General features: G+C 50.5%; 1 protein-coding gene across 1 annotated transcript in view; it reads left to right on the top strand.

The window, feature by feature from the left end:
• LOC140403205 (complement C3-like) overlaps window positions 1-24,296 on the top strand; it is a 297,922-nt gene that overhangs the window by 168,336 nt on the left and 105,290 nt on the right. The window contains exons 22-24 of the mRNA XM_072490957.1: window positions 6,537-6,588; window positions 14,427-14,513; window positions 18,296-18,499. Of these exons, the coding sequence (XP_072347058.1) occupies window positions 6,537-6,588; window positions 14,427-14,513; window positions 18,296-18,499 (343 nt within the window). The remainder of the gene's footprint in view (window positions 1-6,536; window positions 6,589-14,426; window positions 14,514-18,295; window positions 18,500-24,296) is intronic.

Genomic DNA, 24,296 nt, shown 5'->3' with positions numbered 1-24,296 from the left:
GGGTTCTCTAAACCCTGGCCCATAACACTTAGGGTGCTGGTCCACAGATCCCTGAAGGCAGCAGGACAGGTTAATAAGGTAGTTAAGGACTTCCGGTTGCGGCGATGCCCAGCTAAGCCCAAACGGACCTTCGGGCTCTTTTAAGAGCCCCAGCGGGGAAATTTTTTCAAGACGAAACCCGGTGTGGGGTGAGATAACAGGGAGTCCCCCCCAACGAAAGAGAAAAATATCGGCGGCAGCGGCTACATCGCGAAGAATCCTCAAGGATAGGGACAGGAGGAAAAAAGGAGCAAGATGGCGGCGGAGAAAGCCCAGGCGACATGGGGGCCCGACCAAGACAAATTTTTAAGACGGTGTGTGGAGCTACTTAAGAAGGAGGTGCTGACCCCGATGCTACAGGCAATTGAGGGGCTTAAGGAGGCACAAAAGACCCAGGAGACGGAGCTCCGCGTGGTGGAGCAGAAGGTGACAGATAACGAAGACGAGATCCTGGGCCTGGCGGTCAAAACGCAGACGCACGAGGCGCTCCACAAAAAGTGCATTGAAAGGATTGAAGCCCTAGAAAATAGAGCACGGAGGAAGAACCTTCGGATCCTGGGTCTCCCCGAGGGAGTGGAAGGAGCGGACTGCGGGGCTTGCGTGATCACGATGCTAAGCTCGCTGATGGGAGTTGAAGGCCCCTTGGAAGTGGAAGGGGCTCATCGGGTCCCTGCGAGGAGACCAAAGGCGGGAGAACCACCTAGGGCGACAATCGTGCGATTTCATCGCTTCAATGATAGAGAAGTGGTTCTGAGATGGGCCAAAAAGGTACAAAGTAGTAGATGGGAGAATGCGGTGGTACGGGTGTACCAGGATTGGAGTGCGGAGGTGGCGAGAAGGAGAACGAGTTTTAATCGAGCCAAGGAGGTGCTACACAAGAAGAAGGTGAAGTTCGGGATGCTGCAGCCGGCGCGACTATGGGTCACGTACCAGGAGAGACATCACTACTTCGAAACGGCGGAAGAAGCATGGACCTTAATTAAAAACGAGAAACTGGATCGGAACTGAGGGACTGATGTTAGAGGGGAAATGACACTGTCGATGTATATAGGGATGTAAATTGGGAAGGGGGGAACACTAAGAAATGTGGGCGCCAGTGGGGGGAAAGAAGAGACATAGGCGGGGGATGGGGAATGGGAGTGGGGCGGTAGAGGGAGCTGCGCCACAAGGGGCGGGACAACTATAGAGAATACGGGGCTTGCTGTCCTTGTTCCCGCGCCAGAAAGGTGATGGCGGGAAGATAGGCGCAAGGTAGATGGGAGTTCCCCACACGGGGGGGGGGGGGGGGGGGGGGGGGGGGGGGGGGGGTGTCAAGGAGTGAGCGGGAGAAGCCGGGGTCAGTTGAAGTCAGCTGACTTTCGGAAGTAATATGGGGGGGGGGCAATCACGCTAGATGGGGATCTAGCAGGGGGGGGGGATAACTGGGTTGCTGCTGCAGAAATCAAAGAGGAACTGGTTAAACAAAGGGTGGTCGGGGCTGGAATGCGCCACCTGGGGAACGGGTGGGAGCGCGGAACCGGGACGTGGGACTGGCCTAGAGAGGGTGATGGCTAGTCGACACGGGAAGGGGGCAGGTAGCCCCCCAGTGCGGCTGATCACGTGGAACGTGAGAGGCCTAAATGGACCGATTAAAAGGGCCCGAGTGTTCGCGCACTTGAAAGGACTGAGGGCAGACGTGGCTATGCTCCAGGAGACGCACCTGAAGGTGGCGGACCAAGTTAGGTTAATGAAAGGATGGGTGGGGCAGGTGTTCCACTCAGGGCTGGATGCAAAGAATAGAGGGGTGGCCATACCGGTGGGGAAACGGGTATCATTCGAAGCTAGGAGCATTGTAGCAGATAGCGGAGGCAGATATGTGATGGTGAGTGGCAGACTTGAGGGAACGGAGGTCGTGTTGGTTAACGTATATGCCCCGAATTGGGATGATGCGGGATTCATGAAGCGTATGCTGGGACGTATCCCGGACCTGGAGGTAGGAAACCTGATAATAGGGGGAGACTTCAACACCGTGTTGGACCCAGAGTTAGATAGATCTAGATCTAGGACCGGAAGAAGGCCGGCAGTGGCCAAGGTGCTTAAGGGGTTTATGGACCAAATGGGGGGAGTGGATCCATGGCGATTTGTTAGGCCGAAGGCCAAGGAGTTCTCCTTCTTCTCCCATGTTCACAAGGTGTATTCCCGGATAGATTTCTTTGTTTTGAGAAGGTCGCTGATCTCGAGGGTGGAAGAAACTGAGTATTCAGCCATAGCTGTCTCAGATCATGCCCCACATTGGGTGGACCTGGAACTAGGAGAGGAGAGGGAGCAGCGTGCACTCTGGCGATTAGATGTGGGATTGCTGGCGGATGAGGGAGTCTGTGGAAGGGTGCGGGGATGTGTCGAGAGATACCTGGAGGCCAATGACGACGGGGAGGTCCGAGTGGGAGTAGTATGGGAAGCACTAAAGGCGGTGGTCAGAGGAGAGCTGATCTCCATCAGGGCCCACAAAGGGAAAATAGAGGCCAAGGAAAGGGAAAGATTACTGGGGGAGATTTTAAGGGTGGATAAAGAATACGCGGAGGCCCCGGAGGAAGGACTATACAGGGAGAGACGACGACTCCAGACGGAGTTCGACCTTCTGACCACTAGGAGGGCGGAGGCGCAGTGGAGGAAGGCACAGGGGATGAGATATGAATATGGGGAAAAGGCTAGTCGCCTGTTGGCCCATCAGCTGCGAAAGAGGACAGCGGCGAGGGAGATAGGGGGAATTAGAGATGAAAAGGAAGCTACGGTGCGGAGAGCAGGGAAGATAAACGAGGTGTTTAAGACCTTTTACGAAAGACTTTATAGGTCCCAACCCCCGGAGGGAAAAGAGGAGATCGGCAGTTTTTGGGCCAATTAAGGTTCCCGAGGGTGGAGGAGCAGGAGGTGGAAGGCCTGGGTGGACGATTGGGATGGACAATTGGGGTGGACAATTGGGGTGGACGAGGTTACCAAGGGGCTGGGGAACATGCAGGCAGGGAAGGCCCCGGGACCAGATGGGTTCCCGGTGGAATTTTATAGAAAATATGTGGACTTGCTGACCCCGCTGTTGGTAAGAACTTTTAACGAGGCCAGAGAAGGGGGGACTCTACCCCCGACAATGTCGGAGGCGACGATATCGCTAATTTTGAAGCGGGATAAAGATCCGCTGCAGTGCGGGTCCTATAGGCCTATCTCACTGCTAAATGTGGACGCCAAATTGCTAGTAAAGGTGCTGGCAACGAGGATAGAGGATTGTGTCCTGGGGGTGGTGCACGAAGACCAGACAGGATTCGTAAAGGGGAGACAACTAAATGTCAACGTGCGACGGCTATTAGGGGTGATAATGATGCCCCCAGTAGAGGGGGAGGCAGAGATAGTGGCGGCAATGGATGCAGAGAAGGCATTTGATAGGGTGGAGTGGGAGTATCTATGGGAGGTGCTGAGGAGGTTCGGGTTCGGGGACGGGTTTGTTAGCTGGGTCAAACTCCTCTATGGGGCCCCAACGGCAAGTGTGGTTACGGGTCGGCAAAGATCGGAGTATTTTCGACTAAACAGGGGAACAAGACAGGGATGCCCGCTATCTCCATTACTGTTCGCGTTGGCAATTGAACCACTGGCCATGGCGCTGAGAGACTCCAGAAAATGGAGAGGGGTGATTAGAGGGGGAGAGGAACACCGAGTGTCACTCTACGCGGATGACCTACTGCTATATGTAGCGGACCCAGTGGAGGGGATGACAGAGGTCATGCAGATATTGAGGGAGTTCGGAGATTTCTCGGGATATAGGCTTAACATGGGAAAGAGTGAACTTTTTGTGATACACCCTGGGGACCAGAGTAGAGGGATAGATGGCCTACCGTTAAGGAGAGTGGAAAGAAAGTTTTGATACCTGGGGATTCAGATAGCCAGGAGCTGGGGAACCTTACACAGACTTAATCTGACACGACTGGTGGAACAAATGGAAGAGGACTTCAAGAGGTGGGACATGCAGCCGCTGTCACTGGCGGGCAGAGTGCAGGCAATTAAGATGATGGTCCTCCCGAGGTTCCTATTTGTGTTCCAATGTCTCCCTGTACTGATCACTAACGCCTTTTAAAAAAAAATAGACAGGAGCATCACGAGCTTCGTGTGGGCAGGGAAGGTTCCGAGGGTAAGGAGGGGGTTCTTACAACGTAGTAGAGACAGAGGGGGACTGGCGCTGCCGAATTTGGGTAACTACTACTGGGCCGCCAATGTGGCGATGATTCGTAAATGGATGATAGAGGGAGAGGGAGTGGCGTGGAAAAGACTAGAGATGAAGTCCTGTAAAGGGACGAGTCTAGAAGCGCTGGTGACGGCGCCACTACCGCTCTCACCAAAAAAATTTACCACGAACCCAGTGGTGGCGGCAACATTAAGTATCTGGGGGCAATGGAGGCGACAGAGAGGTGTGCTGGGAGCCTTGGTGGGGTCCCCAATTAGGAACAACCATAGGTTTGCCCCAGGGAGGCTGGATGGAGGATTCCAGAGCTGGCATCAGTTGGGAATTAGGAGAGTGGGAGATTTATTTATAGACAGGACGTTTGCGAGCTTGGGAGCGCTGGAGGAAAAGTATAAGCTGCCCCGGGGAAATTTCTTTAGGTATATGCAGGTAAGGGCGTTCACAAGACAACAGGTGAGGGAATTCCCGTTGCTCCCGACACAGGGGATCCAGGATAGAGTGCTTTCGGGGGTGTGGGTCGGGGAGGGCAAGGTGTCAGAGATATACCGGGAGATGAGAGAAGAGGGGGAGGAGCTGGTGGGCGAACTGAAAGGAAAATGGGAAGAAGAGCTCGGGGAGGAGATTGAGGAGGGTTTGTGGGCTGATGCCCTAAGCAGGGTAAATTCCTCTTCCTCGTGTGCCAGGCTTAGCCTGATTCAATTTAAGGTGCTACATAGAGCACACATAACGGGAGCAAGGTTGAGCAGGTTCTTCGGAGTGGAGGACAAGTGTGGGAGGTGCGGCGGAAGCCTGGCAAACCACACACATATGTTTTGGTTGTGCCCGGCACTGGAGGGGTATTGGAGGGGAGTGACGGGAGTGATTTCGAAGGTGGTGAAGGTCCGGGTCAAACCAGGCTGGGGGTTAGCTTTATTTGGAGTTGCGGATGAGCCGGGAGTGCAGGAGGCGAAAGAGGCCGATGTCGTGGCCTTTGCGTCCCTAGTAGCCCGGCGTAGGATTTTACTCATGTGGAAGGAAGCGAAACCCCCCGGACTGGAGGCCTGGATAAACGATATGGCGGGGTTCATAAAACTGGAGCAGATTAAGTTTGCGCTGAGAGGATCGGCTCAAGGGTTCACCAGACAGTGGCAACCGTTCCTCGACTACCTAGCGGAACGTTAGAGGGAAGATAGATGACCAGCAGCAGCAACCCAGGGGGGAGGAAGGGAGGGAGGGGAGGCAAGATGTTTGGGTTCTGGGAGGGGGGGGGGGAGTTTCATTTTATGTTATTTGGTTAGTTTACCATGTTAGTTAGTTACTCATTGTTAGATTGTAGTTATCATGTTACTTGTACTTTTAATTTTTCTTTTGTTTGATGTGTAAGGGGAAAAAATTGTGATTGAAAAACTTTAATAAAATATCTTTTTGGTTAGGCCACAGCTGAAGTACTGTGTTCAGTTCTCTTCAATGCACTGTAGGAAGGATGTGGTTGCACTAGAGAGAGTGCAGAGGAGATTCACCAGGATGTTGCCTGGGATGGAGCAGGATAGCTATGAAAAGAGGCTGGATAAGTTTGGGTTGTTTTCTTTGGAGCAGAGAAGGCGGAGATGGGACCTGATTGAGGTGTGTAAGATTGAGAGGCATGGACACGGTGGATAGAAAGCAGTTGTTCTCCGTAGTTGAAGAATCAATAACAAGGAGGCATAGTTTTAAGGTGAAATGTTTAGAGGGAATTTGAGGAAAATATTTTTCACCCAGAGGGTGGTGAGAATCTGGAATGCACTGCCTGGGAGGGTAGATGAGATAGGATAGCTCACTATCTTTAAAAAGTACTTGGATGAGCATTTGAAATGTCATAACATTCAATGCTGGGAAGTGGGATTAGTGTAGATTGAATATTTTTGGGGGGCTGTGCAGTCTTGATGAGCCGAAGTGCCTCTTTTGGACTGTATGATTCTCTGATTATAGACTCCAATTTTTCAATCGGAATTGAATTTCTGAAACCGAATATTGGGTTGTTACAAATCTGAAAATTTTAGTAACACATTGTTTAAAAATCAGAGTAAATTACAAATTACTTTTGGGAAAACAGGGAGTGGAAAATTATGCTTGCTGGTTCTGTCAGTTACAACTAGATATATGATGTGGACCAAATTCAGGACAAATGATTATGTATATGGTGCAAGGAATGTTGGGGGAAAATGTCATGTCAAGAATGTGTTAACATGGAGTGTCATTGTAGTTGAAGCAGAAAGATTAGACCTAGAAGAAACCAGACTCTCTCCTACTCATTTTATTCTGTTTTTTCTTATAGCCAGAAGGGAAGAAAATAGAAAGTGTGAAAACGTACAATTTGGATCCCAAAGGTTGGTTCCGTTTTCACCATTAACATTCTTAGCACAAGTGGTTGTCAACATATCATTCATGTTATTGTTGGAAAGAGAGGCATGTTGCTGAAGATTTTCAGCTTGCACTCATCAGGACAAATGCAAGAATGCCAAACTTAAAACGATTACTACAGTTTATACCACAGGTGAAAAGAGATGCTGATTGGTTGGCAAGTAGATTCTGATTGGCCAAGGCATTCCAAAGGAGAAAGGATCAGGGACCTACAGGCTTCCAAACCTCTGCATCATTCAAAAAGGGCACAAGGCTTGAACATCTTTCTTTTGTTTGCGGAGAATGAATCCTTGAGCATGAATGTATGCTGCTTCTACCAAGCGTAAAGGAGCCACATTACGAGCTTGATGGATTATCTTCAATTTGTTATTAGTGTAGCTATTAACATACTTAAGATTGTTCAGTAAGTGTTCCCAATCACAGAATCATATCATATATCTTTTTGGGTTTTGTAAGTGAGTGGTGGTGGTCGATACTGTGCCCATTACGAACAGCTGGAAGAAGCCTAGATGCCAGACACTACAACACTACAGACCAAGTGCTGGAAAATGGCATTAGAATAGTAAGATGCTTGATAGTCGGTGCAGACATGATGGACTGCAGGACCTTTTTCTATGCTTTTGACTCCAAGATGGTCTTTGATTCGATCGGCTAATCCTTGGAATGCAGAGCCTAATGCCTGGCATCACAACGACACTCAAATTCATACACGACATTGCTCAATCGTGTTGTAATCAGATTGTCTTTTTGGACTGATGGGAGCATTGTATTAGTGGAAAATACCACTTATGCAGCTACTGCATAATAACAGTGTGATCCAATTTGCTTAATCAGTTGTTCAAAGTTTTAAGCCAATTTGTTTTTCCAGGGTAATTTGAAGTAGAACGGGCACGTTATTGATCTAAACGTGGCAGCTTTTGGTCCACTGCCAGTCTGTATGATACCAGGTTAAAGTCCAGCAGGTTTGTTTCGAATCACTAGCTTTCGGAGCACTGCTCCTTCCTCAGGTGAATGAAGGGGTAGGTTCCAGAAACATAAATATAGACAAAGTCAAAAATGCAAGACAATACTTTGAATGTGTGTCCTTGCAGGTGATTAAGTCTTTACAGGTCCAGATGGGACAGTTAAAGAGTTGTGAATTGTCTCAAGCCAGGACAGCTGGTAGGATTTCGCAAGGCCAGGCCAGATGGTGGGGGGTGAATGTAATGTAATGCGACATGAATCCAAGGTCCCGGTTGAGGCCATAGTCATGTGTGCCGAACTTGGCTATAAGTTTCTGCTTGGCGATTATGCATTGTCACGCATCCTGAAGCCGCCTTGGAGAACGCTTACCCGGAGATCAGAGGCAGAATGCCCTTGACTGCTGAAGTGTTCCCCGACTGGAAGGGAACATTCCCGCCTGGCGATTGTTGCACGATGTCCGGTCATCCGTTGTCGCAGTGTCTGCATGGTCTCGCCAATGTACCATGCTTCGGGACATTCTTTCCTGCAGCGTATGAGGTAGACAATGTTGGCCAAGTCGCACGAGTATGTGCCATGTACCTGGTGGGTGGTGTTCTCACGTGTAATGGGGTATCCATGTCGATGATCTGGCATGTCTTGCAGAGATTGCCATGGAAGGGTTGTGTGGTGTCGTGGTCGCTGTTTTGAAGGCTGGGTAGTTCGCTGCAAACAATGGCCTGTTTGAGGTTGCGCGGTTGTTTGAAGGCAAGGTGTGGGGATGACCTTAGCAAGATGTTCGTCTTCATCGATGACGCGTTGAAGACTGCGGAGAAGATATTGTTTCTCCGCTCTGGGGAAGTACTGGACGACGAAGGGTACTCTGTCCGTCGTGTCCCGTGTTTGTCTTCTGAGGAGGTCCGTGCGTTTTTTGCTGTGGCGCATTGGGACTGTCGATCGATGAGTCGAGCGCCATATCCCGTTCGTACGACGGCATCTTTCAGCGTCTGTAAATGTCTATCGCGCTCCTCCTCGTCTGAGTAGATCCTGTGTATACAGAGGGATTGTCTATAGGGGATGGCTTCTTTAATGTGTTTAGGGTGGTAGTTGAAGAAATGAAAGGAAAATGAAGTGAAAATAGCTTATTGTCACAAGTAGGCTTCAAATGAAGTTACTGTGAAAAGCCCCGAATCGCCACTTTCCGGTGCCTGTTCGGGGAGGCTCTTACGGGAATTGAACCGTGCTGCTGGCGTGCCTTCGCCTGCTTTAAAAGCCAGCTCTTTAGCCCTGTGCTAAACCAGCCCCTAGTGTAGCATCGTGAGGTTAGCCGTGAGCTTGCGGTAAAGCAAAGTGCTGAGGTGACTGCCCTTGATGGAGATGAGTGCGTCCAAGAATGCAACCGATTCTGGAGAGAAGTCCATAGTGAGTCTGATGGTGGGATGGAACTTATTGATGTCGTGTAGTCGTTTCAGTGATTCTTCAACGTGGGTCCCAAGGAAAAAATGTCATCGATGTATCTGATGCATAACGTCGGTTGAAGGTCCTGTGCGGTGAGGAGGTCTTGTTCAAACTTGTGCATGAAGATGTTGGCATATTGAGGTGCAAATTTGGTCCCCATGGCTGTTCCGTGTGTCTGGATGAAGAACTTGTTGTCGAAGGTGAAGACGTTATGATCCAGAATGAAGCGAATGAGTTGCAGAATTGCGTCTGGAGATTGGCAGTTGTCAGTGTTGAGTACTGAGGCTGTTTCAGCAATGCCGTCATCATGAGGGATGCTGGTATAGAGTGCCGAGACGTCCATTGTGACGAGGAATGCTCCCTACCTCCCAATCCGGAATCCGACCCAACATGCGCTTCATAAATCCGGCATCATCCCAATTTGGGGCATATACGTTCACCAATACCACCCGCACCCCCTGCAACCTACCACTCACCATCACCTACCGACCTCCATTATCTGCCACAATATTCAGCGCCTCAAATGGCACCCGCTTCCCCACCAGAATCGCCACCCCTCTATTCTTCACGTCCACCCCTGAGTGAAAGACCTGCCCTACCCACCCATTTCTCAGCCTAACCTGATCTGCCACCTTCAAATGCGTCTCCTGGAGCATAACCACATCTGCCTTCAGTCCCTATAGGTGCGCGAACACCCGGGCCCTCTTGACTGGCCCGTTCAGGCCCCTCACATTCCAAGTTATCAGCCGGATCAGGCGGCTTCCCAACCCCCACCATGCCGAAAAGCCATCGCTCTTTTTAGGCCAGCCACGTGCCCGCGCCTCCTGCACCCACCATTCCCCCAGGAGGCGGACCCCCAACCCGACTCCCTCTCCTAGCTCCAGCTCCCCTTTTGGCCAATGCAGCAGCAACCCAGCCCCCCCCCCCCCCAGCTAGATCCTCCTCCAGCCATTTTGCTCCCCCCATGGCACTCCCGTAAGTCAGCTGACCCCAGCCACTCCCGCCACTCCCATCAACCCCCCAGTGTGAGAATCCCTCCACCTCCCCCTGGCAATCAGTGTGTGCTCATCTCCAGCACTGCCCTTCCCCCCCCTGGCCCCGCCCCCTCAGTCAAGCAGAATTTGTGCAGTGCAGGTATCTAGGGAGTGATGTAGGGCGATAGAAGATGACAGTGATTGGGAGGGGAGAGGACATGGTGACCTTTGAACGTCAGGATGAGAATGTTAATATTGAGGTGTTGCCAGAATGGAAGATAACGTCAGTCAGCATGCATAGATGTGATGGGTGAGTGGGACTAGCTGTGAGTTCGGATGCGGGCAGCAAAGTTTGGATGAACTCCGATTTGTGGCGGGTGCAAGATGGGAGGCATGCCAGGAGAGTGCTGCAATAGTTGAGTCTAGAGGACCAGGCATAAAATGGGTTTCAGAAGCAGGTGAATTGAAGTCAGGTCAGAGGCAGGCATGTGTTCCAGAGATTAAGTTAAGTGGTGGAGAGGATGCCGTATTGTAAGTTCAATTCGGGGTCAAATAGAATGAGAAAGTTGTGAACAGTTTGTTGCAGTCTCAGACAAAGGCCAGGGAAAAGGATGGAGTTAAATGCAGGTAAGATTCAAGTATAGCTGTGTTTTGCTGCCAAGATGATAAATATTAATTAATTTAATAATCTTTATTGTCACTTTATTGTAGGCTTACATTAACACTGCAATAAAGTTACTGTGAAAAGCCCCTAGTCGCCACACTCCGGCGCTTGTTCAGGCACACAGAGGGAGAATTCAGAATGCCTATTTTACCTAACAAGCACGTCTTTCGGGACTTGTGGGAGGAAACCGGAGCACCCGGAGGAAACCCACGCAGACACAGGGAGAACGTGCAGACTCTGCACAGCCAGTGACCCAAGCTGGGAATCAAACCTGGGACCCTGGAGCTGTGAAGCAACAGTGCTAACCACTGTGCTGCATGAATTAAATCAAGATAATACTCGTTAAATACCCGCTTCAAAAATTAAACTAATGTTCTCAAATGAAGTGTGAAGGTTGAAAAGTGTTTGTTGGAAGCTCAATTCAGAATCGTGGTGTAAAGAAATTATGGAATATTATGCACAGTACATGTCTCCCAGTGGGAACATTAGAAAATTACCCTTCACTGAGCATGAGTTGGCTCCTTTTTTTTGATTTGATTTATTATTCTCACATGTATTGGTGTACAGTGAAAAGAATTGTTTTTCAAAACATGAGGCCAGCTTTTTTTTCCTGAGCTTGCCAATCTTGGAAGCAAATTATAGACAGCCAACAAGAGGTATCACCTTAGTTCTAGCTTTTAGGTCCTCTAGCTTTTCCCGTCGCATTGCCACACCTACTCACCCATTCCTTTATACACCCATGCTACATCCACCCATTCCATGCCTCCTCACACCTTTGATGTCAACATATGCCCCTATTTATCTCCTATCTTTCCAAACCACCATGCTATCTCCATAACTGCTCATCATGTATCCATCATTGGACGATCTCAGGAGCCATGCAGAGATGAAAGAAAGGCTTGACAGGGTAAACATTGCGAGCTTGTTACCGCTGGATGGGGCATCTAGAACATGAAGACAGAGCTTCAGGAAAAGGGGTCAATAATTTGGAGTCAGCTGAGGAGAAATCTGTATGGATCTGAGAGCTGTGAATGCTCCATTGTTATTAACGGATGAGATAGACCAATTTAAGGGACGGGGTTCTCCGGACTTCCAGCCGGCGTGCTCCTGCCGGCAGCGGGATTCTCCATTCCCGCAGCCGGCCAATGGGGTTTCCTATTGTGGACACGTCACGCTGTCGGGAAACCCGTGGCCATAGGTGTGCTACCAGCAGACCATGAGGATCCCGCTGATGGAGAATTCCGCTGAAGATCTTTTGGGGAATCAAGGGACAAAGGGAGTGGGTGGAATGTGGAATTGAGGCAGAAGTTCAGCCATGAATGTATTGAATGATAGTGCAGTCTTAAGAAGCTTAATGATCTACTCCTGCTCCGATGTCTTATGAATATTCATTTGTAAGCCATTACCATGAAGAAAGATGAGCAGCAGACTGAGGATGAAGAAAATGTGAGTTAGCCTTCATTTAAGTCGGGTGAACCATCAGTATATATTACCTATCAGTGAAGAATGAACAGGCAGCACAGAACCCATGAAGGGCTTCATGAAAAGCTGTGTAACAGAGACATGCGCGTCACCAAAAATGCATTAGGAAAGTGGAGGCCACCGACTGCACAATGAGCTGCAAACGCAGTCATCTTCCCACACAGCTCTGCCTGCGGACTTAATTGTAAGCAGCCACAGGAATTATACAGAAATAGCCAGGGTGCAGTGACTTATGTAGTTTACAGGAGTGCTGAGGAATTGCAAGCCAGCAATGAGAAAGATATGTCCAGTTTTAGGAGCTTACTGGCTTTCCAAAAGCCAAATGTGTTAGCACATTGTCCTTAGAGACCAATGTGCAAATCCAGCCCAGGCTGGTTGGATGAGTGGAATTCTATTCTTTGCTGATTGATTTGAAATGCAATGAATTAACTTTGTAATGGCTGTGGGCTTCTGTACAATATTGACTGTAATCTGGTCCAAATGAATACTGAATAGCGTACTGTAATCTGAAGATGAATAGAGCTTTGAAATAGAAGATCTACTTGGAAGAAGTGCTTTGCTGTTATTGGATGAGGAACTTTCTTTGGGCAGAGTAGAAACAGTGTTACTTGTATTTTCCTTTTCTTTACCTGCCCTGAGATTAAAGGAGAAAAGATTTCATTTATGAACAATGACACTTGCACCTTTGGAACAAATAATTCAGTGAAATAATTAATAGGAACATTGGGCGAGATTCTCCGACCCCCCGCCGGGTCGGAGAATCGCCGGGGGCTGGCGTGAATCCCGCCCCCGGCGGTTGCCGAATTCTCCGGTACCGGAGATTCGGCGGGGGCAGGAATCACGCCGCGCCGGTTGGCGTGCCCCCCCCCCCCCGCGATTCTCCGGCCCGAATGGGCCGAAGTCCCGCTGCTAGAATGCCTGTCCCGCCGGCGTGGATTAAACCACCTCTCTTACCGGCGGGACAAGGCGGCGCGGGCGGTCTCCGGGGTCCTGGCGGTGCGATCTGGCCCCGGGGGGGTGCCCCAACAGTGGCCTGGCCCGCGATCGGGGCCCACCGATCCGCGGGCAGCCTGTGCCGTGGGGGCACTCTTTTCCTTCTGCCTTCGCCACGGTCTCCACCATGGCGGAGGCGGAAGAGACTCCCTCCACAGCGCATGCGCGGGGATGCCGTGAGCGGCCACTGACGCTCCCGCGCATGCGCCGCCCGGCAATGTCATTTCCGCGTCAGTTGGCGGGGCACCAAAGGCCTTTTCCGCCAGCTGGTGGGGCGGAAATCAGTCCGACTCGGGCCTAGCCCCTCAAGGTGAGGGCTCGACCGGTCAAGGGGCGGAGGATTCCGCACCTTTGGGACGGCGCGATGCCGGACTGATTTGCGCCGTTTTTGGCGCCGGTCGGCGGACATCGCGCCGATACCGGAGAATTTCGCCCATTATGTTTTGAATATAAATTTGCTGAATACTATTGCTGTGCACATTCCAGCAGTGTTATGTGAAACGTAAGAAAACAGAACAAGCGAACGTTTACAAGTCAGATATTCTACGGCGATAGGAAGAAATAATTATATAACATTTAAAGTACAGAAGCAGGCCATTTTGCTTAACTGGCCAATGCTGATATTTATGCTCCACTTAAGTCTCCTCCCATCCTTCTTCAATGCACTCTGTCAGCGTAACCGTCTGTACCTTTCTCCCTCATGCACTTGTCCAGCTTTCCCTTACATGCAGCCAAGCTATTTGCCTCAACTTTACCTTAGTTAGTGGGTTCCACTCTCTGGGGAAAGAAGTTTATTCTAAATTCCTTGTTGAATTTACTATTTTCTAGAGAAAGGAATTCCAGCCTGCTCAATCTTTCCTGATATATATATATATAACCTCTCAGTTCTGATAGCATCCTTGTCAATCTAAGGTTCTATACCAATTTAATGTAATTTCATTCCTCTGTTCCTCTGGTAAAGTTTATGAAAAACAACGGCAACTCCTTCACGTCACACTTCTAACCATGGAATTCTCCATTGTACTGTGTAGTGAAATTGAGACTTGAATAGAAAGTTCAGTCAGTTTGAGTTTATCTTCATAGAGTTATGTCAGAACCTTGGAATTCCATTGGTGAAAGCATGGGAAGATTTAAAATACTGAAATCTCTCGTAAACTCCAGGAGGGTTGAATATTGTGGTCATGGAGAGGACAAATAAGAGAATACAAACCCAAACCAATTGTTGTTGAGAAAATCAAGGATCTTATTAAAATATCCTATTTATATAAGTCAATATATTCTTTCTTTAATTTAGGTCAAGAACAAAAGGTTAAGATTGATGTTGATATCCAAGATGACATCATTCCAAATACAGAACCACTATCATTCATCAGTGTTCAAGGTACATTGATTGGGGTGAGGGATCTCTAGTCCAAGTCACCCAAGGCAGTTTCCTTGTAGAGACTGCAGGGCGAGCACATTGTTCCACCTGGCTTCTGCAAATGTCAATATTCAAAATGACAGATCATGAGCCTTCCAGCTTTACTTTGGCTATCAATGCCTGATAGAAATCCAGAAGGTAAGGGGTAATAACTACCGATGCTGTAATAATCTGCTTATTTTATCTCCTTGGAATGTGAGACAGAAAGCAGCTCATTGTTCTTTCCTCCTCTTTGCGGTACCTTCCATTGATTACATTTTCTTCTCAATGTCAGAAAGTAATGGGTGTTCAGCCTCTTCAAGTCATAGTCACAGAACTTAACAGCACAGACAGAAGATGGTAACTTGGTTGCTTCTCACTGCTTATTTTATTGCCTCAGTTTCCAAGACATTTTTTTTTAGTCTTAAAAACTGGTGAATCTTTTCAGGATGCAACCCTTGAAATTGAAAAGATGGCTGGAAACGTTTTTTTCTGGAGAAAAATGGGCTAAAAGTATGGTATGTTGTGAACATGTCTAATCTTGGGTATTGCTGTAAAAGAGACCTTGGGCTGGATTCTCTGGTCGCTGACGCCAAAATCGCGTTCGGCAATTGGCCGGATAATCAAAGTTCCCAACTGAATCGGGGGGCGGTGCCACTTTCACGATGCTCCCCCCTCCAAAGTGACGAACTCTGCGAGTATGCAGTGCCACTTATCGACGGCCTCAGGACATTGCCTCAGGTCCGCCCCCCGATGCTCCGCCCCGACTGGTCGAGTTCCCGATGGCGCGGGGTCCTTGTGGTTTCAGCTTTGTGGGAACTTGGCGTGGTGGCTGCAGACTCAGTCCAGAGCTGCCACAGTTGGGGGAGGGCCGATCCGCGGGCTTAATCAGGGGCTGGGGCACTGGGGGGGTGGGTGGTCCGGGGCACGTGAGCCAGCCGAAGGGATGGCCAAGGACCCGACAATTCTACGGGCTGTATCGGCAGCTAGAGCCGGGTGTTTTAGACTATCTCCCTTGAAACTTACTCCTGCTGTATTCCCTCTGACTTGATTGCTTTTCTGTGTTATACTGTGTCCATATTCTGCTATCAGTCTGTGTCCCCGCTCCTTGTTAAATCAGTTTAAACTCCTCCCAACTGTACTAGCAAACCCGCCAGCAAGGATGTTAGTCCCACTTTGGTTCAGATGTAGACTGTCCCACTTGTACCTGATGCTCGGTCAGCAGGATTCTCCGCCATCGCCGGGATACCTCGTGTCCAGGGGCTGAGTGACTGCACGCATGGAGCCTTCTGCTCTTGGGCCATCTAGGAGTGCCCAAGTCAATAGGAAGGGGTTCCACTCCCTGAATATGCAGCTTGTGTGCGACCACCGCCTTAGGATCTTGCAGGTGTGTGCACGTTTCCGAGGGACTGTGCGCGACAGCTACATCCTGGGGCAGTCAGACATCCCCGGTCTCTTCGAGGACCACCCCAGGCTGGGTGATCAGCTCTTGGGGGATAAAGGGTACTCACTGTGGACCTTGCTAATGACGCCAGTAAGGAGGCCGAAGATCCGATACAACGAGGCCCATGTGGCCACCCGGGCTGTCATTGAGCGGTGCACCGGACTCCTCAAAGTGCAGTTCCGATGCCTCAACCGCTCCAGTAGTGCCCTGCAGTACATCCCCTGAAATGTGCCCGCTTCATGGTCATCTGCTATGTCCTCCGCAACCTGGCACAGCAGCGGGGCGTGGAGGTGGAGGAGGAGGAACATGTAGCCACTTCCGGGGAAGAGGAGGGTGACGACAAGGCTCCAGACCGGCAGGGGCTGGAGGAAGAGCCCATAGAGGAAGCGGAGGACCAGCGGAGGCTGCAGGACAGGTGGCAGCAGCGAGTGTCTGGCATGCTGGAAGGCAAAGGAGGTACTCATACCAGCCTGCTTTACATAGGAAGTGGCCTGGCCCGTCAATGCTACCCCCACCCCCGCCATTTCTCACCCCCCCCGGTCTGTGTTACATCACTCCAGGGTGCTGGGACTGTGCCGGCATTGTCAGCGGGTCACTGTTGAAGGCAGGCGGGGTGATGATAACCAGCAGAGAGCTGAGCGCTGGTCCTCATTCTATGCTCTTGTCTGACCCCTGCCTGTCTACTGAGTGCTTGCGCACACACAACAGCTGCAACTGGTGTGCACAGAGTGCGGGAAGAGGGGGGTTTGCAGTACACCCATGTCCGGGGAGATGGGGCAAGGGTTTGGAAGTCGGCCCTCATTGTGGAAGAACGTGATAAAGGCGTCATACTGGTTGTGGTGAAGGAGTTTTCATGTATCACAGAAGTGTCCACCATTGCCCCATTCTCCCGATAGTGCCGCCCCACCTGCGACTGGACAAGCTCTGCAGCATCTCGGCCATTCCCATCTGAGACTGCGACAAGTCCCGCAGCGCCTCATCAAGGACCGCCTGTTACTGGGTAACGTCCCCCAGTGAGTTGGATAGTCTACCAAGACCCTCAGTGATGGCTGTTACCGACTGTGCCACGTCTTGGACATCCCCATTCATGTTGCTGATGCCATGCACCAGGCTCTCCACATCGGCTGCTACCTTGGAAGTGTTCACCTCGGTGCCATGTATTGCCGACACCACCTTCTGTGCCTCTGGGACTCCTCCAATCGGCTATGGACTTGCTGGAGTGTCGCTGACATCCCCCTCTGAATATCAAGGCCGCACCTTAACGTCTGCATCAACTCCGGATAAACCCGAGGCTCAGCATCTGACTGAGACCCAGCTGGGTCCTGTCGGCCGGAGGTCCTGCGGGAAAATAGACATGTGGTTAGTTGGAGGGATGAGTTATTCTGTATGGCGATAACAACTCACATGTGACAGTCCACCTGGGCCCGGTGGATCCCCACCTCTGCGGCATGCGCCGAACTCCGCGTTGGTGACCGCTCTATCCTCGGCCACTCCTGTAACCTGCAGGACTCGTTCCTTGAAGGTGGTGAGGATTCTGATATTGGACATCCTGTCGCCAATCTGGGCCGTCTCCTGATGGTTGTGGGACAATTTCTCCTGTGGAAAAACAAAGGGCATCATTAGCTGCACACGTGGTTAAGTGTGAGGGGAGGGGGTTGAGGTTCTGGTGGGTGGATGTTGGGGAGGAGGCTTGGGCTGGGGGGGGAAGAAGGCAAGGGGGAGTGGCGGCATGGGTGGGCCAGAGCACTGCTCGGTGTTGGGTGGGGGTGATGCCAGGTGTAGTTTTGTCAGGAGGGGGTGGCAACTCAACCCGGTCCTCCTGGTGATGCTGCCCGAGCTGACTGTTGCTGCCACTTCCTCCCAGGCGGCACTGGCTGCCTTGTAGCTGATTCTCCGGAACCCTCGAGCGACCAGGACATCCCTCCTGGCCTAGACCTCCTCTGGGAGCCTCCCTAGGTATGCATCCCCAAGTGGGGCCTGTCGTCTCGGTACCAAGGCTGCAAGCTGAGTGGGTTGGATGTGAAAGAGCAGTTTGTGTTCCTCTACTTTGTTATCGGGAGCCGGCGAGTGCGGCCATGGCGAATCAGCTGGTGAGCCTTCATTTGCGGTGTGAAGCCTGTGGAACCTCCTCAAGTGGACCGAGCACCTGGAAGCTCGCGGCAGTTCCTGCACTTAGAAAGATTTTGGAAGAATTGCGCCCATTATCTGTTTTTCTCACCAATTTCCATCTGACTAATATTTTCAGCATTTTTTTTCTTTTAAATTTCTCGCATCTGCAGTATTCTGCTTTGTACTTACGAATGTATTGTTACCTAAACAGGAGAAATTTTAGCCCAAACAATTGAAAATACTATTGATGGAGCAAAACTGAAGCACCTAATTAGAGTCCCGGGTGGCTGCGGAGAGCAGAATATGGCATCAATGACCCCAGTTGTGATTGTCACCAACTTTCTGGACAAAACTCAACAATGGGAAAGGATTGGAATGGATCGGAGAGATGGTGCACTGAAGAGCATTCAACAAGGTACATATCTCAAATTTTATATACGAGATTGTTAAGATGAGGAGCATCGTGTTTTGGGAATTTGAATTTTCTGGATTTATGCATATTGAGACTTGATGCATATTGAGACTATCACTGATGGTATAGCATAAGTCAGGTGCATTTTATAGTACACCGAGAATGCTATAGATTGCAATATGATCATAATTTAAAACCATATGCAGCGGGATTCTCCGTCGGCAAGATTCTCCATTGTGCTGGCAGTGCACTCATACCCGCGGGTTTCCCGGCGGCATGGGGTGGCTACAATCCCATTGGAAGATGACGGGAAAGGAGAATCCTGCTGGCGGTAAGGGAGCGCCGCCCAGAAAAAAATCAACTGGCCGACCAGAGAATCCCGCCCATTGTGTCTATATCTCATAATGCAGGGATTCTAAAACATTTTTACAGAGCCTCCCCTCCCTTCCAAAATAAATAATATTTTGTGGTACCCGAGAAGACAGCTTATTGTTATTGTTTCACTAAATGGGGAAATAATTGAGAGAAGTTTAAATAGTCATTAAATTGGCGAGAATTGGGTCAAGTAATTTTCTGTGGGCAGTGAAATCACAAATGGAGAGGATTGACTGGTTGAGCAAATAAGTGACAGTTGAAAGTACTTTGGTGAACAAACGGTCAGTGATTTGGCAGTTTAATGTTAGAAAATGCATTTGTACCTGACTTGTGGGAAGGAGAACATGGGGTTTGAATAGGGAGAGGTGCGAAGTAAGTGGTGTGGAATACAGTGCTGGTTAGAGATGATCTCAGCAAACTTGGAGGCTTTGAGATCGTGAGAGATGGCAGGCTGAAGAGGGTGGCTGTGCACATGAGTGTGAGAGACGAAAAAGATTCAGTGAGAGTGGAATGTTTGCAAGTTCAAAGAAAGACAGAAGGGAGCTGATGGAGGTTGATATTGGGCTGAAATTTCATGGAGTCAAGAAAACAGCATGGAGGGTTCAAAATGGCATGTGGGACCCAGATCTGAAGTCCCATCCCCATTTTCAGTGCTCCCGATATTGACTGTTGTGGGAAAGGGAGCAGGTGTAAAATGAACAAGCAGCATTTACAAATCAGCCAGGCAATTTAAAGAGATGCGAGGGAAAAGGGTGTTGTTATTTTTGCTGTTTAAAAGTTCAAACATCACTTGCATTCCATGCCTTGCTACTGGAGATGTGAACAGTTGTGAAGGCACGAGGTAGATTTCTAAGACTGATATAGAATGCGTGCAGTTTCAGATTTAAAGCTGAATTTGTCGCACATAGAATCTGTGTATGAACTCAAGGAAAGGAGGTGTGGCTAAAAAAGAGCAAAGGCACAGTCACATGGGATCCTCTTCATCAGTACTTGCTTCATTACCAGAGAGTGATACTTCAGACTGTGAATCTCGCTGGCATGCACAACATGCGTCATTTGGAGGAAAGGTACGGTTAATGTGAGACTAAAGTACACAGTGATGTAAGAGAAAACATAACCTACACCCAAAGTAATTTTGATCGTTGGATAGAGCTGTGTGTAACAGTGAACATGCTTATAACCTTTTACTGTATATTTGTAAATAGTTCTCGGAGTCAATAAAGACTTTCAGTTAGCCTATAAATGACAAAGACTTCTAAAGACCTATCAAACTATAACCAACCACCGACAAATGGTGGGAGCAGGTGAAAAATCTCAAAACCTTGCAGAACATACAGAGACAAACCAAAATGGTGGAGAAGAAATTCAACAAAGCAGCCTGACCGAAAAAGAAGCTTGAGAAACAACAGGTGCAAAGGAAAAATTGCCAAGGAAAAACTTCACAGAAAGGCTTGGAAGCTGAAGGCAATGATTTAAAATCCCTTACTGCAGCAGAAGACTCAATTGTGTCTACTTTGGAAGTCCAGCTTCAAGTCCAATGCACAGAGTCAGCAGACTTAATAAGCGTGAGCTAAAGCTTTCAAAATTCCAGGCGACACGAAGTTCTGAGAAATATTTGAATAATTCCGCATCAGAACTGCATTTTCATAAAATCTGTCATTAAAATCCAATTCTCAGGTAGGTGGCTTTAAACGGTACTGAGCTCATTCTGAAACGATTCATAAGTTATTGAATATTCTGCATAATCATGACTTTTCAAACCCAGCTAAAGGTAAGCAAAAGCCAGTACTTGACGAATTTGTGATTTATTAAACATAAATGCTGAGCAAGAGAACTCTGTCGGCAGCCATTGTTGAGATTTACTTTTCATGCTGAGCGTGATCGTCATTGCAGTGGAATCTGCCAAATCTTGCAAGCATGGGAAAGCCCTTTCCTCAAAGTGAACAGTGGTACGATCTTGAAATTCAGAAAGCCCTGAAAGCAGAACAGACATTTTAAGAAATGTAATCAATGATCTGAATTTAAAGTCAACGTTACAGTGGCCCTCAACTGCAAAGTATCAGTGACTGTTGCCCTCTGCGCCAGAGTCCCAGGTTCGATTCCCGGCTTAGGTCTGTGCGGAGTCTGCACGCTGTCCCCGTCTCTGCGTGGGTTTCCTCCGGGTGCTCCGGTTTCCGCCCACAAGTCCCGAAAGACGTGTTGTTGGGTAATTTGGACATTCTGAATTCTCCCTCTGTGTACCCGAACAGGCGCCAGAATGTGGCGACAAGGGCCTTTTCACAGTAACTTCATTGTAGTGTTGGTGTAAGCCTACTTGTGACAATAAAGATTAATATTATAGGAGAGCATGTTAATTTTGCAGCAGATGTGGAGTCGCAGAGCCTAAGAGCATTGGGGTTCATATCAGTCGCTGACTTTCCACAAGTGTAAGTGTGGTAATACCAGGTATTGCAGTACCTGAGAGGTGAATGACCATTGGCTAGACCGCGGGGTCTACCATTGGGTAATGTACATAGCCCCGCCCTGAGAGGCGGGGTATAAGAACCAATGCCGTCCCCGCAGCCTTCACTTCTGTAACATCGCTGCTTGGTACAGTTCTATCTGATTAATGCTGAATCGATATGACTCCTCGTGGTCTCAAGAGTATTGATTGTGCATCAATTTAATCAGATAAGTACTTTTGAAGGATGGATCTCTGCATCAAGCCGACGTGCCTTCAGCTCAGCCCTCACGCAGAAAACTCCGCCGCGATTTTTAAGCATTGGCTGGCGTGCTTTCAGAGCTACCTCGATACGGCTGCCGACACCCCCACAGAAAGGCAGGAAATACACCTCCTACGCTCGCGGGTCAGCCCGGCGATCTACCCCCTGATCGAAGGGGCGGCGAACTATGATAAAGCCATGGAGCTGCTGGAAGGACATTACATTCGTCCGCTGAACCAGGTCTACGCCCGTCACCTGCTGGCAACGAGACGGCAGAGCCCAGATGAGACACTCGAAGACTTCTACGGGGCACTGATAGTGCTGGGCCAAAACTGCTGCTGCCCAGCGGTGATGGGGAACGAGCACACTGAACTTTTAATCCGAGACGCTTTTGTGGCAGGTATGGTTTCCCCCGACATCCGCCGAAGGCTCCTCGAAATGGACACAGAGGCCCGGGCCCTGGCAGGGTCCATGGACGTGGCGTACAAAAACGCCCTTGCGTACGCCCCCGTGCGCACCGCACCCCCCTGGGCTGCGTGGCACCCCGCCGCGGCAGCCCCCCCAGACTTATCCGCTTAACCCGCAGACTTGCCCGCTAACTCCGCAGGCCTGCGCGGCAAGGCACCCCGCTACCGCTGCTGGCCAACGCTGCTTCTTCTGCGGCCAGGCAAGTCACCCGCGCGCGCGCTGCCCGGCCCGCACCGTCACCTGCAAAGGGTGCGGCAAGAAAGGCCACTATGCCGCGGTCTGCCTCGCCTGCGCAGTGGCCGCGGTATCCAGCGAGTACCCACAGCCATTTTTCCAGGCCCCTGCTGTTCAACCACAGCCGTTTTTTCAAGTCCCGACTGTCCAAGGCCCACCGCACTCCTTTTTCCCAGCCCCGCCGGCCCAACGCGCACCGTAGCCTTTGTCCCTCCAGGCAGCGTCATAGCCGAGGCCATTTTGCCCCCCGGCAACCACGCTGGAGGAGTGCGCGCCGTCATTTTGTCCCTCGCCGGTCCAATCTTCGGAGTCCCCGTCCCCAGACTCCATGAGCGATCCATGGCCGGCGCCATCTTGGATGGGTCTTCAAGTCCCCAGCATGGCTGGCTACGCGCTGCCCGACCAAAACTCCTTGCTGCAGCTGGCCTCCGCCACGTTGGAGCAGTGCGCCATTTTGTTCCTCCCCGCCACCATTTTGTTCCTCCCCGCCGCCATTTTGTTCCTCCCCGCCGCCATTTTGTTCCTCCCCGCCGCCATCTTCGGAGTCCCCGTCCCCGGACTCCATGTGCGAACCATGGCCGGCGCCATCTTGGATGGGGCCTCAAGCCCCCAGCACGGCTGACTACGCGCTGCCCGACCTAAACTCCTTGCTGCAGCTGGCCTCCGTTACCGTGGACCAGAGTCGGCCCCGAACGCAAGCGAAGGCCACCACTACGATCGCCATCAACGGCTACGTGACGTCGTGCCTCATCGACTCCGGGAGCACGGAGAGCTTCGTCCACCCCGACACGGAAGTCCTCCTCTGGGACCTCGCTCCCAACCTGGCTCGCGACACCCGGACCCGTCCTGCTACGGAAACATGCGAGGGCGCACAAGTCGGACGCGTTGGGCGAGAGGGTCCACCTGCTGCATGCCAACCCCCAGTACGCCTACGTAGCGTTCCCCGACGGACGGCAAGATACGGTCTCTCTTCGGGACCTGGCGCCCGCCGGAGCCACACGCGCGCCCGCGCCACTCCCCCCCCCCCCCCCCCCCCCCCCCCGCAGCACCTGACCGGAGGGTCAGTACTGCCGCCGGAACCCCGACACAGCGCCGAACAGGCACCGACGCCCCCTACAGGCACCCCCCCGCCCATTTTTCGCCCCTACAGCGCCGCCTAGGGTGACGAAACTGCCTGGGAGGAAGACACCACGTTCCCGGAGTCACAACCGCCGGGGTCCTCACCAGGATTGCCGCCAAAATCTAGACGCTCCAGTAGGACGACCAGGCCACCCGATCGTCTGATTGCAGCACCATGAAAAAATAAACAACACAAGAACTTTCTCCGTTACCCTCGACAGCATGGTACCTGCAATACCTGGTCCTACCATGCAAAGGCGACAGTGACACTGGCCATCACCCCGCTGGCTCCTTTTTAACAGGGGGTGAATGTGGTAATACCAGGTATTGCAGTACCTGAGAGGTGAATGACCATTGGCTAGACCGCGGGGTCTACCATTGGGTAATGTACATAGCCCCGCCCTGAGAGGCGGGGTATAAGAACCAATGCCGTCCCCGCAGCCTTCACTTCTGTAACATCGCTGCTTGGTACAGTTCTATCTGATTAATGCTGAATCGATATGACTCCTCGTGGTCTCAAGAGTATTGATTGCGCATCAGTAAGGTATTATAGATTGCACACACATCGTTATTAAAACACCATTGCAGGAGGAGACCAGGCATATGAATATATAATAATAATAATCCTCAAAGCCTGTTCATCATTATAAGCCACAAGTCAGGACTGTGACAGAATATTCTCCACTTTCCAAATAAGTGCAGCTCTAATCACTCTAGAAGCTCAACACCATAAAGGACAAAGTCATCCGGTTCATTGGCACCCTATTTTAGACACTATAAAAATTTCCCTCCAATACCAAACGCTGGGCTGAATTCTCCGTCCCAGGACACTGATAGGTCTGTACTTTGGTTAATATATCTTATGTGTCACCGCACTTTATACATTACTCGAGAGACTTTGA

This window comes from Scyliorhinus torazame, chromosome 27, assembly GCF_047496885.1.
Source record: "Scyliorhinus torazame isolate Kashiwa2021f chromosome 27, sScyTor2.1, whole genome shotgun sequence".
Classification (NCBI taxonomy): domain Eukaryota; kingdom Metazoa; phylum Chordata; class Chondrichthyes; order Carcharhiniformes; family Scyliorhinidae; genus Scyliorhinus; species Scyliorhinus torazame.
This window is presented reverse-complemented; position numbering and strand designations above follow the sequence as displayed.